This window comes from Anolis sagrei, chromosome 2, assembly GCF_037176765.1.
Source record: "Anolis sagrei isolate rAnoSag1 chromosome 2, rAnoSag1.mat, whole genome shotgun sequence".
Classification (NCBI taxonomy): Eukaryota; Metazoa; Chordata; class Lepidosauria; order Squamata; family Dactyloidae; genus Anolis; species Anolis sagrei.
Genome location: NC_090022.1, coordinates 38,042,223 through 38,055,971, shown reverse-complemented (window position 1 = coordinate 38,055,971; position 13,749 = coordinate 38,042,223). Strand labels below are relative to the sequence as shown.

The window sequence follows — 13,749 nt, the reverse complement described above, 5'->3', positions numbered from 1 at the left end:
ATCCACATTTCATTCTCTGGAGTATCTCTTGTAGCCACAAGGGAGGAGATGGGAGACTCTTGTTTCTTAAACATCTTAATATAAAACTATTTTAGGATCCAAGCTAATGAATACACAAGTTATTATAATAAGAGCTTTCTGTTGCTGTATTGTAGCCATATTTGGGCACCAATTAACCCACTTATTTACAGACCCAAGTCATGGCACTCACCTCACAGTCCCATGTAGTTCATCTCTGGCATCCACCTATACAATGTCTTCTAACCTATTTTGGGATATTACTAGCCATTTTTTTTGCCAGGCACCTTTAGGCTCCTTCACTCACCTTTTAAAAAGTTGTATGGGCCTTAAAGTGACATCAAACTACATTAATTCTACAGTTTATGCACTCTTAAGTCACACAAATTCCTTGTGTTGGGTACATGCCAAGTGGCAACTTGAATTTACTACAAACCTTATATGAATAGTAAAGGGAATATGACTATCTCCAGAATGATGGCAACATACCCAACAAAGAGAGACCACAAAAATATGCTTGTCATTCCTTTTGACATCCTTTCCTGTCTGTGGTTCTGACTTGTGCTACTCCTTTTCAGTTGATAAGACATTCCTTGCGTGGTAATATCCTTTTGTCTTTTCAGTTCTTAGCTCATTGTGAACAGCATTCTGAACGTCATTTGAGATTACAGGTGTGGCTGCTTCCTTAACAAAAAGGTTGTCAGCTTAATCTAGCAAGATGCTATCTAACATATGTGTAAAGAAAAAATATATGCATATTTATGAGTGAAATTACTCCAGATTTCTTTTGCAATTATCATGTTCAGCTGCACTTCATTGTGAGATTCATTCACAGTTTTTAATCTATTGGTCTTGGCAAGGTTTTTGTCTTTACTGTGCAAACTTTCGATTGTGATATCATGATCTTATGACACTGTGCCAAACCAAGTTCAACTTATTTTTGGGAACTCAGCACTGGCCAGTTAAATGCAGAAGTGTCTTACATTGAGATGAACAAACTGGATCATTTAGTCTGTTTCTCTAAGGAATGGTTCCCAAGCAGACATAGCTGTGCAGCTCCAGATGTAGTACTTCCATCTTTTTAAATACTGGCAAATGAATCTATAACATTTGGTAAGCATCCATGGGGAAATTCTGGCCTGTAAGCATGATCTTATAAACAACACTTCCCATCCAGCCAACAAAACTATGCAAATTTACTTTTCCAAGCCATAGAACCCCTCATCCTTGATCAAGAAATGTTCCTCAAAATTTGGTTTAGAGGACAAGCAATAAGACAAGCTGGCTCTGAAAGAAACTGAAATTATGGTAATTCCCTGGCTCGAGATGCCACCAGAACCTGAAAAAAGTTTTTTATGCCCCTTATCATTCTGGACCAAAATGTAAGAAAATGAGCGACATCTGTGTATGTTTCTGTTTGAAAGATGGGAGATATGCTCACTGTGATTCATATGCCAACAGCAGGGATTGGCCAATCTAGTTTGTGCCATGGACCTGACATAAACTCTCTGACTTATTTGTTCAAAGCAAATTTAGTTCTCAAGTAGAGATGTAGTTCTCGCTTCTTCGCCACATTTATTTCTTTATTTATTTGCGTTATTTGTATACCGCCCTTCTCTATTCCAAAGGGGATTCAGGGTGGTTCATAGTATTTACAACAATTGAATGCCATCAATAAAAAAACAGTATAAAATATCAAAAACGACGCTCCCCTGACAAAACATTATTAAACACATCACATAAAATAACACCACATATCACACAAAGACATAACCGTTGTCCCTAAACAGTATTGGGTCATTGTACTTTCAACTTTCACTTTAACTCTAAATATTCCTATGATGGGCTGAATGCTTGGTTCCACAGCCAGGTCTTTAGTTGTCTCCTAAAGGTCACGAGGAAGGGGGCCACAGAGCTACCACAGAGCTATGGCCTCATTAAAGATTTAATGCCCTTCATTATCTAGAATTTGTGGGACCCACAGAAGACATCTCTGTACACAAGAAGTAATCTGTCCCCTGCTTTTCAACATCTAACAGTACTTTATCTTAATTTTTAAAAAATGTTGTTCTTGTCTGGCATATTCTTTCCTTCTTTCTTTTACTTCTATAAATGTCAGATGCATTTACACTGTTGAACGAATGCAGTTTGATGCCACCTTAACTGCCAGTTCCTGCTCCCAGACTATGGAGGCACCTTCCAGAGTCTGAATTCCTCTCTGGTCTTTCTGCCAGTAGGCAAAAAGCCCCCAAGAAGCCTTCAACTTTAAATTAGTTGTGCAGAAGGAATTTTAATAGGGTTGCTGTGCTTAGACTTTTACATTTTGAACAAGAGTTTAAAAACCTTTCATTTTAAGAGTATTATATATATATATTTAAAACATTAGTATCACAAATTGCTTTATATTATACTTTGGGTTCCATCCTGGGAGAAATATGTTTTTAAAATCAGAATTATTTGGCTAGTCAAATGTCCTCCATAGGATGTTAGACTGATTTATTTGCTGCGTTGTAACATAAACCAGTAGATTATGGTTGCTTTATAGCTGGAACTACAGTAAAATATTAATGTTGCTTCTGATTCCTTTCTTTTAGATTTTACATTGAAAGCATTTCTTTTCTGAAGGACAAGACCACAGTAGAACTCTTTTTCCTGAATGCAAAGTCCTGTGTGCATAAGGTAATTACCATTTCTTCCTATACAATTGCAAGTTACTATGTTTCTAGTCTTAAAAGTCTTATTTGTGAACATATTTATTAACATGGACAAAGCAAAAAATGGCAGAAATAGCAGCATATCTTCCATAAATCATCCAAGGATGTCACAATTACTTTGAGTCAGATTGTGAAACCTGATCTTGAGTGGCTTGAATCTAATAACCTGTAAAAACATACATTTTCCACTTTGAAACATGGTGGCATGTCAATACCTCCTTACATTAAACTTGAATGCTTGAAATCAAAGCATATTTTGTCTTTTTGTGATGGTGCTTGTTTTTCATAGTATATTTTCATAAGCAAAGTGTTGAGCAATTGTAATGAATGGTTACAGTGAACACAACGGAGAAACGGTGATTCAGCTTGAAAAGAGAGAAAAGTTCAATCAGGATAAGCTATTGTTTATTGTTTATGTACACAAGCCCTATTGGCTCCAGCAAGTCTCCAAAGTCTCCATTTTGGTCCCATTCCTAGAAAACAAGTGAGATATGTATATATAATATACTCATGTCAACAATTTCTATAAGGAATAAAAGAGTTAATGCCACTTAATGGGCAAGGATGTTTAGAATTGTCCAGGAAGAGGAGGGTTTAAGTTGTGCCAATGCTCTTCATCTGTTTTTTTATATTGCCATTTCTAGTGTCAGATTTGTGTCCATTAATTCTCTTGTTTGATATTTTCAGTGTAGAGTGTAGAAGGATATTGCTGGCATAGGATGACATTTATCATACTGGAGGAAGAGCAAATAAATGTATCTTTACTGTTGTGAGATTATTAGCTCCTGAAATATTGCTCCCAGAGTAGATGTCGGGACAGAGTCCACATCTGGGTTTGTGGCAGGGTCTTCTCCATGTATTGCCATCCATTTTATGTATCTTGTTGCAAGTGAGTATGGTTGTTGGTTATGATTTGGAGCCTGACTGAAAGCCCATGAAGGTTTACCACTCAGAACTTGTGAAAGGGCTGTACTATTCTCCATAACTGGTTGTAGTTGTTGATTATGGGTTTGAGGAGTCTAAGATGAGAACTCTATGTGACCACTTGGGATGCTCAGTCATTTTTTTGTGTTTCAGATCAGTTGATGTTTTCTAAGTATTGTTGATTTATTTCTTCATGTTCTTGGGGCTAGGTATTGCTTGTTGTAATTACATAAGTTTTGAATTTCTGTCTCATGGGTCTGAGCAGAGGCAGTTGTATAAGGGGTATTGACTGTCAACAACAGATTTTGTACTTGTGTTCTGGGTGGAAACTGGAGGCATATGCACATGTGCAATACCATTGAGTTTTTGATAAATCACAGTGCTTAAAAGTCCATTGTGTAGTTACACAGCATTGCCAAGAAAGTGAATTTGTTGTTTTGGTTTGTTCCAGGCTCAGATTGATGATAGAGTGGAAGAGTTTGAAATATGATAAAACTTCCAAAGTAATCGTTTTCCATGTCACCAGATGACAAAGATGCCATCAAAACATCTTTGGTGAAAGAGAGGGTTTGGGGTGCAAGTGCTGAAAATTAAATTCTATTCTATTCCCACCACAGAGGGTGTTCTTGTACCTGAGGCCTTAATTCCACTTGATAATACAACTAAATACCATTAAGTACTAAATCTGAAGAGGTAGGATTGTATCCATTAAAACCCACGCCAATATAAAAACCAGTTAGTCTTAAATGCACTGCTACATTTCTCTCCCCCCCCCCACCCCCCTTCCTCCTTTTGGTGTTGCAAGATATTTAACATAGCTACTTTTCAGAAAAAAATAACAGACAGCTATATGACAGGGAAATCTTGGGAAAACCTTGGAGCCCCCAAAAGTCTACTGTGGGCAAGTTGAACACCGTGGGCAAGTTGAACACCATGGGCTGGATTTCCCTATCCTTGTGCTATAGCAAACAGTGGCTGGATAGAGACACACATATGTTTATATTTGCCATCTGCCATTTAGTGATCCACTCAGCTTTGCCCCTTTGACCTGGCCTTTGTCCTGTCTAGAGAGAAAGTTTTTGATGTCTGTCATTGGATGAGTGGTATGACAAAAAAAAAAAGGCAGGAGACCTGATTAACATTGCTGCCCTCTTGAACTAAAGATGTACGTATCAGGTACTGAGATGTGCCTGATAAGCATGAGAGGACATGGAGCTTTTCACACACCACAAATATAGCAATTTGATGCTATGGCTGTGACATAAATCCTATCATTTGCAGTTGTATGAGATACTAGAGCTCTCTGTCAGAGAATTCTAAGTATCCCATAAAATTACACTTCCTCACATGCCATGCATTGGAACCATCATGGTTAAATGGTGTCAAAGTGCTGTAGCTGTGTTGTGGACTCGGTTCTGTCCCACATCTTATTTAACATATACAGGAAACCACTGAGAAATGCGTTCTGACTTCGGAGGTTTAGTGCTCTCAGTATGCAGATTTTTTTTTTAGTGTTGCGAGTGACTTGAGAAACTGCAAGTCGCTTCTTGTGTGAGAGAATTGGCCGTCTGTAAGGACATTGCCCAAGGGATGCCCAGGTGTTTTGATGTTTTACCATCCTTGTGGGAGGCTTCTCTTATGTCCCTGCATGGGGAACTGAAGCTGCCAGAGGGAGCTCATCCGCACTCTTCCCTGATTTGAACTTCCAACCTGTCACACTTCAGTCCTGCCAGCACAAGGGTTTAACCCATTGTGCCACCGGCGGATGAAGCCCAGCTCTATTATACCTTTCCATCATAAGCCAAGAAAGCTGTTTTGATAAACTGTTGCTTGTTTGTTTGTCATCAGTAATAGACTGAATGAGGGCAAAGAAATTGAAAGATGGAGAAGTTCCTGCCTGGTCAGTCAAAAAGTCAACCAGGGAATAGGGTTCAGCCAGTGCCTAAGGAGAGGCAATTGTAGTGAAGGAATGGAGTGGGTGGAAAAACGTTTAAGCAGGCACTGCATTTCTGATCAAAATGTGTATGTGATTATTTGTCTGTAACCTCTTAAGATGCAAGAGTGTGACAGAGGGAAATACATGCAAAAGTATTTTGTTAAGGAACCCTAAAGAAAATTATCTCCAGCACCCATTGAATGAGGTTCAATATGTGCAGCGTCTTTTCATTTCATTAAGCATCTTAAACCATTGTTAGATTTGGCTTCTGGATCTGTCAGAGCAAGTTTACTAGACACAAACACTCCTCGCCCAAAAACGCTTTGCCTCGGCCAAGGGTGTAAATCTAGATCAGGATGGGAAGGAAAGTGTGAATGAATGCATTGGGTGTGGATAAGTATGTGGGCGTGCAGTGGAATGTATACATATTTATGTATGCAAAAGAAAAGCGAAAACTGTCAAAATATAAACATTGCTGCTGCTGCTTTGGTCAAGTCTTAGATGCCACTCACAGGGTAATCCTGATGTTGTGTTTGGGTATGTGATATATATATAGAGAGAGGGGGGGTGGTAAATACTCTGCATCAATAATTGCTTTCAAAGGTTATGGGTGTTGTACACAGTCTGGACTAAGAACAACATTTTTCCTTTACTAAGTGTGTATTAATTGGTATCAGGATAACTGGTGCCAGGCACTCTTTTCTTGTTGAACCTGCCTGTTAGCCCAAGAGGAAAAAAGCTATTTCTACAGGGAAGCATTGGGTATTGTGTGGCCCTACAGATATGGTAGAACCAAAGCTCCTATTGTTTCTAACTATTGCCTATGCTGGCAGAGGCTGCTGGAAGTTGCCATTTAACAACATCTGGAGAGCTAATAGTTTTCATCTCTGTCCTAAGAGCTACTCCATGCTTTAAAAACACAAGAAAAATGTTGAGGGAAAATGATAGTATCTCAGGACAACAGTAATGAAGCTCTGATGCTGGATATTCAAATGTAGGTGAAATGAAAATGTGTTGGTCAGTAAGTTGTGCTCACTTAATGCTCGTGCATCAATAATTTAACATTTGCTATTCAAAATTCCCTGTCTTAACTCCACCACTGATACGGCTATCCTTTGTAAAACTAGTTTAGAACTGGATTTCATGAACTACCCCAATAACCTGCATCTTATCAGCAGTAGAGATTATCTGCTTCCATCATCCATACAACATACCAGTTTGTACAGTCATCTCTGAAGCCGAGCTCTTAATACTACAGGAAACAATGGGAGCGTAGACAGGCAGTCTTTGTTGCTTTTGCCAATAGATTTATTCCATTTGTGGGTGAAATAGCACAAGCCTGTGTATCTTAGAGGGATTTTAAAAGACAGAGGGCAAAGTCAATCAATTTTTTTTAAAGTTCTCTTGACTGGAAATTTATGTAGCTCCTTAATACAGTAGACTCTCGATTAACTGGCACTCATGTGGATTGGTAGATGATGGATCAATCAATGTAGTTTTTGATTGCTTGAGTGTTAGTATTAAAATAGGCCTACCTGATAATATACCTCATATTATACCATACTATAAACTCTGTAGTAGACTTGTTGGGTCTACTTGTTTTCTTCTAGGATGGTAAAGTCCACCAAGCAGAGCCAAGTGTTGAATCGATCTCAGCATCTCTCTCTATCACATTCTCAGAATTAAGTAACAAGAGTGGCAAAACAGATACAATAAAAAAAATCTCTTAGTTTGATCACCCTCTGTTTCAGCAACTATTTTGAAAGATGTGGTGGTGGGGAAGCCATTTGGCTGTTGCTTTGGGGAATTGGAAATCTTTGCCAATAAATTACTCAAAGATCTGGCAGTAGATCACAATCTATTGTCTACCCAATCCTGTTCTGCTGCCCTGCTCTGGATTAAACCCTGAGTTGCAAAATGAGTCCTGTCCATGTAATCTTTTCAAGATGAAATATATCTGATTCAAAACTACAGACATTTCCTTTGCCTAGTTATTTTATTATGTCTGGTTATTACCCCCAAATAGAGTAGAGCTATTGAATTAATGGAACTTACTTTTGCATTTAATTTTCTTTATACTCCATGTTTTTTGCCAAAACTAGGACTTAAGGCAGCCAAATATAAAGCTTCATTTACCATGTTCCCATTGAACCAATAGATGTACCCTACTTGGGTCTAACAATTGGCTGTAGATCTTCTTATATTCAAGTCTCCCTCGGCTGGGAAACTCTTCTTAACACTTTTAAACAGGATAAGTGAAACTAATCAATGGATGCACAGATTACTCAAAGATTGGAGCTGAACTAATTGTAAACTGCCAAAGGTCTTGGGCAACTCGCATAAATACCAGGATTGTAGGAGCCCAAAATTATAGATGCTGAGATAGTGGGGTGTGGTACAGAAACCAGGCTAGATCAATAGCAGTTGTGTAGACTTCTTGATTACTAAATACTTTTAAAGAGAAAACTATTGCAGGAAAGGATTGTGACTATTAAGTGGCAATTTTCAGGTAACATGTTAAAATATACTTCAGAATGGGCAAGTCACTTACCTACTTTTCTGAACCAGGCTTGCACTCTGAATATGCTTCACTTGCATTCTGGACATAAGCACTATTTAAAGCCAGAATGGATGCTTCATGTGCCAGTAGACAGATCCACACCAAGTCTTGAGTCTTAGGACATTTGATTGTGAGGATTGGCTGCATTACAGTGGCATTAGTAACATTCTTAGAAGAGAACAATTCTCTTTCCAGCTTGTCTTTAGCTGTGGCTGCATGTTTAGATCTAATTAGAATAGATCCATTAAGTCACTGGGATTTATCTACATGTAAGACATCATACAATAGTTATCAATTCATCTGCTATTAACAGAACTAACCAATAGATTATAGGCACCAGTACTTTAGTTTTTAATACATTGTTGTTGTTATTATTTTGCTCTCACAGAACATAGTTTATGAGTCTTCTTTAGAGTACTAATTCTCTTCATTTGTGGTTGACAAACACTTTATGAGCTTTGTCATTATGCACAATAACTTTAATTCTAGAAATGACATTGAAAAGTCATCATGATAGGGGATTATATTTTATGTGATGTGTTTAATCATGTTTAATATTTTATTAGAAGAGGGTCAATTTTAATGTTTATACTATTTTTATCAATGGCATTGAATTGTTGGCAAAACTGTGAACTGCCCTGAGTCCCCATCGGGGTTGAGAGGGGCAGTATACAAATATTGCAAATAAATAAATAATAAATAAAAGATAGCTTTGTAGCAGATTTTGGACAAGTAAATGAACAGATGTTGTTATTGTGTATTTACAAGTTGTTTCAGGCTTATGGTGACCCTGATGTGGGCCTTCCCCAGGTTGAGAATATGTAACTCGCCCTAAGTTAATCACTAGTTAATGGCCAATCAGGGAATCACAATCTGGTCTCCAGAGTCATAGTCTAGCGCTCAAAAAACTACACCATATTATATTGGGGACAAATTTGAAAATCATCCACCAGAAATCGATGAAGAGTTGTGTATATTAATAGTTGGATTGAATAACATCAAGCGCGATTGGTGAGGACAAGGGACAGGGCCTTCTTGGTGGTAGCCCCCCGTCTGTGGAATACACTCCCCAGTGAAATCAGGATGACTCCTTCTCTCCTCTCCTTCAGGAAGAAATTCAAGTCTTAGCTTGGGGGTCAAGCATTCGGGCATCTGGCTGAGCAACCACTGCAATGACTTGTGAGAATTGTCAATTAAGAGACCTTGGACTGGAACTTTGGGTTATGATTTGGATTTGCGGACTCAGACTTGGTTGTGTTAATATTTTAAGGACCAATATTTTAAATGTATTTTATTGCTTTTTAATGTATTTTTATTGTTTTGACCTGTTTATATTAATTGTTGTGCTCTAACTGTTTCTTTGTCGGCATCTAATGACTGCCAATTGTATTTACTTACTTACTTACTTACTTACTTACTTATTGTATTTGTATACCTCCCCTCTCAGCCCTCAGGCGACTTGAGGCAGTTTGTAACAGTCCCTTAACAGCTTTGTAAGTTGTCCTGAGAACAGACACTCTTCAGTTTTGGAGAACTGAAGTTGGTGAACACAATTATTCTTTATAGGCCAGAGGATCTACATGAGTGATAAGACACATCGAAGATTTGGTCCTGTTTTTACAATAGGAACTGTAACTACCACTATAATATAGTTGAGATAATAGGGCTACCCTGCGAGGCTGCAATTGTAAGCATATCTATGGAGTTTTGTTGAATGAGCGCCTAAGGACTACCATTTCCGTTCTGTGACTGAGCATAGGCCTGGATCCCCATAAACATAGAACATAAATGTGATGGTATTGGTATACCCCACTGGTATTGTATGTAGAGTACCACACTTTATACCAGCCCATTAGAACAATGAGTATTTTTATTGCTAGCAATACAGTAGACACGCCTGAGAAATCAACACACACTTCTGGAGGGTAAAAATGCAGCTTAATTATCAGTTATAGTCTCTCTTTGTGCATATCTACAGCACTGCAAGTCTTCTAATTTGGGCTGCTAAAATGTCACTTTGTAATGTAAAATACATCCTCAGCTATCCCTAGCCCTTCAGAAAGTCCCTTAGCAGGTTGGTAGGCTTCTGTAGTAAGCAAGATGTCAATTACTTGACCCATTTGTCCTAGAATCGCCCAGGAAACTCCCTTGCTCCAAGCAGCTTTGCTTAGCAGAGGCAGAAGATCAAATAACTTAATTACACCTTTCTGAGCACATCTACTCTCCCTTTCCTGCCTTTGTCTTTCTTTCCTTGGGCTTCTTTTGACTTTCTTAAATCAACAGGTTGGAGAGATCAAACTCAGCCATCGGTCACTACCTCGCCCTGTCACCTGAGCCAACAGTTTTTATTCAAACAGGGGCTAACCATCTTTCCAGTGGCTTGTCTTTTGACCCTGGGTGGACCCTTAACAGGGAGCATTGCTCAAGGCCTTTCCAAGTGAAACCGCTGCTTTATGCACCTGGAGGATAAACCTGCCTGCACAGTTCAGTACGTGTTTGTTTCCATCTCCACCTGGCTTGTACTTCGAATATGATTCACTTGCACTCTTCACACAAGCACTATTTAAATCCAACTAAATCCTTTCACTGGTTGCTAGTACTGTTTAAGCAGAGAGAGTTAACAACATGGTTTGCTTGCCTCCTGCCCCAAATAAACCTGAATCATATTCAGACTTAAGGAAGAAACATGGCTAAACTTAAGTTGCTACATCATGTTTTACTCTACTTGATAGTTTTAACCTTTTATGTGGCGTGCTCCTTGTCAAAGCATATGGGGTATTCTTTGAAGGATGTGATGGAAAGGGGAGGGCAGTGAATGGATGGTGACTTTGTTTCTTCAGTAGATAACTGTTCCAGTGATTTCCTAGACCTAGAGTCATGTATTACTTACAAGGAAATGCTAATAACGTTGTTTCGACTTCTCCCACCCTATACTTAATTTATGCCAATACTGCATCAGAGCAACTTTTATTCTTTAAATACCGCTTTGAGTCCCCTAGGGGTGAGAAAAGCGGTATATAAATGCTGCTGTAAATAAATTTGCTAAAATTTGTTGTTGTTTATTTGTTCAGTCTTTTCCGACTCTTTGTGACCTCATGGACCAGCATATGCCAGACCTCCCTGTTGGTTGTGGCCACCCCCAGCTCCTTCAAGGTCAAGCCAGTCACTTCAATGACAACATCCATCCATCTTGCCCTGGGTCGGCGCCTCTTCCTTTTTCTTTCCATTTCCCCAGCATCATTATTTTCTCCAAGCTTTTCTCTCTTCTCATTATGCGGCCAAAGTATCCTTCCCTCCAATGAGCAGTCGGGCTTAATTTCCTGGAGTATGGTCTCATTTGATTTTCTTGTGCTCCAAGGTACTCTCAGAATTTTTCTCCAGCACCACAGTTCAAAAGGGTCTATCTTCCTTTGCTCAGCCTTCCCTATGGTCCAGCTCTCACATCATAGGTTACTACAGGGAATACCATTGTTTTAACTATGCAGATCTACATTGCCAGTGTGATGTCTCTACTCTAAATTATTTTATTGAGATTGTTCATTGCCCTACTCCCAAGAAGTAAACGTCTTCTGATTTTCTGGCTGCAGTCTGCTAAAACAAAGTTATGTTGATAAAATGTGTAAACATTGAGGTTGTTGGAAGAGCCTATGTGTTTAAAGAGGACTTCATTGGGGGAATGCAAGAAACAAGGCAAGTCATCCACATACCAACTTTCAGCCCTAGAAATATCTTTTTTTTCCAGTGGAAGTGGAGGTTTTCAGGAATCAGTGGTCTGTGACAAATGCATCCCTTTGCGTATCATATTTTGTCCTGGGTCTTTTTATAAGCTTTCAATAATGGCATCTCCCTTAACCAAGCAGTTCTCAAAAGCTTGCCAGCTGTATAATGTAAGCATCCTTTTATTTAGCTTTACTTGGCACTTTCCATGATGTCTGAGGAATAGTAGGTTCTGCTGCTCTTTCTGTAGTAACCTATCACAAATCCAGAAGCAGCAGTCAGGATGTCAGCATCACTTGAAGCACAGAAATATTCCCATTCCAATGGGACAGAATTCAAATAAATGGATAGCTTTTGGCCTCCAAGTGAAAACATGATTGTTATGAAAACTTTAGAGGCTTGATCAGTTTTACACAAACCTTCTCATGTACAAGTTTTGGGTTTTAAACAATTTTAACTTTTTAAATCTGTCTTTTGTGAATTGCTTACTATGCTTTTTTGGCCTATTAAAATGTTTGAATTATTTATATTGCTTTAAAAAGGGTACATTGATTTTATTGGTTCACTACCCTAAGATCCCTGGAGAAAGGGCAGGAAATAAATACTGTCATCTCTTGACTCTTCACCTCAAAGCCAGGTTAGGTCACAGGGGCCACATCACAAAAGCAAAGCATCACAAAAGCATACTAAAAGGAAGGGTTAAGGGTAAATGTTGAAAGTAAGCAGTTAGTACAAAGAGAGAATGACTAAGGAACTTCTCTTAAGGATGGCGAATGCCAAGAAATGGTTCTGGTTCTTGTGTCTGTGCAACAGAATGGCTAGGACCTGTTTATTAAAGGTAGGTCTTGAAGCCGTAATACTTTATATCACTGAATAATAATAATAATAATAATAATAATAATAATAATAATAGTAGTAGTAGTAGTAAGCTTCCTTGCACAGTCTGTATTTTGAGTCATCATAGGATCAAAAAATCAGCTGATGACCCAAAATGCAGACTGTGCAAGGAAGCTGATGAAACCATGGACCATATCCTAAGCTGTTGCAAGAAAATCACACAGACGGACTACAGACAAAGACACAACTCTGTGGCCCAAATGATTCACTGGAACTTATGTCACAAGTACCACCTGCCAGCAGCAAAGAATTGGTGGGATCATAAACCCTCAAAAGTCGTGGAAAATGAACATGCAAAAATACTGTGGGACTTTTGAATCCAGACTGACAAAGTTTTGGAACACAACACGCCAGACATCACGATTGTGGAAAAGAAATAAGTCTGGATTATTGATGTCTCCATACCAGGTGACAGTTGCATTGAGGAAAAACAACAGGTAAAATCTATCAAGACCTCAAAATCGAACTGCAATGGCTCTGGCATAAACCAGTACAGGTGGTCCCAGTGATCATCGGCACACTGGGTGCCATGCCAAAAGATCTGAGCCGGCATTTGGAAACAATAAACATCAACAAAATCATGATCTGTCAACTACATAAGGCCACCTTACTTGGATTTTCGCGCATCATTCGAAAATACATCACACAGTCCTAGACACATGGGAAGTGTCCGACTTGTGATTTTTTGATACGAAATCCAGCATATAGATCTTTTTTGCTGTGATATGCTGTGCTTTTGTGTCAATAATAATAATAATAAATTGTTTTACTCGCCTCTCCCTGTGGTTCGAGGCAGGATACAACATTATTAAAACAAGAGGTAAAACACTATTAAATAACAAGTTAAAATCCACTAATAAAATCCAGATAAAAATCCACAACTTAAAATTGACAGGATAGGCCTATCAGAAAAGATAGGTCTTCAAATGTGTCATAAATTCCAACAGCTGATCTAGCTGCCAAAGCTTAGCAGGTCATTCCAC

General features: G+C 38.7%; 1 protein-coding gene across 2 annotated transcripts in view; it reads left to right on the top strand.

Moving 5' to 3' along the window:
• The window catches only part of FRMD4B (FERM domain containing 4B), a 260,670-nt gene that overhangs the window by 126,397 nt on the left and 120,524 nt on the right, over positions 1 to 13,749 (top strand). For both annotated transcript variants that reach the window (XM_067463466.1, XM_060766383.2), the window contains one exon: positions 2,613 to 2,697. In XM_067463466.1, coding sequence (XP_067319567.1) covers positions 2,613 to 2,697 — 85 coding nt within the window. The remainder of the gene's footprint in view (positions 1 to 2,612; positions 2,698 to 13,749) is intronic.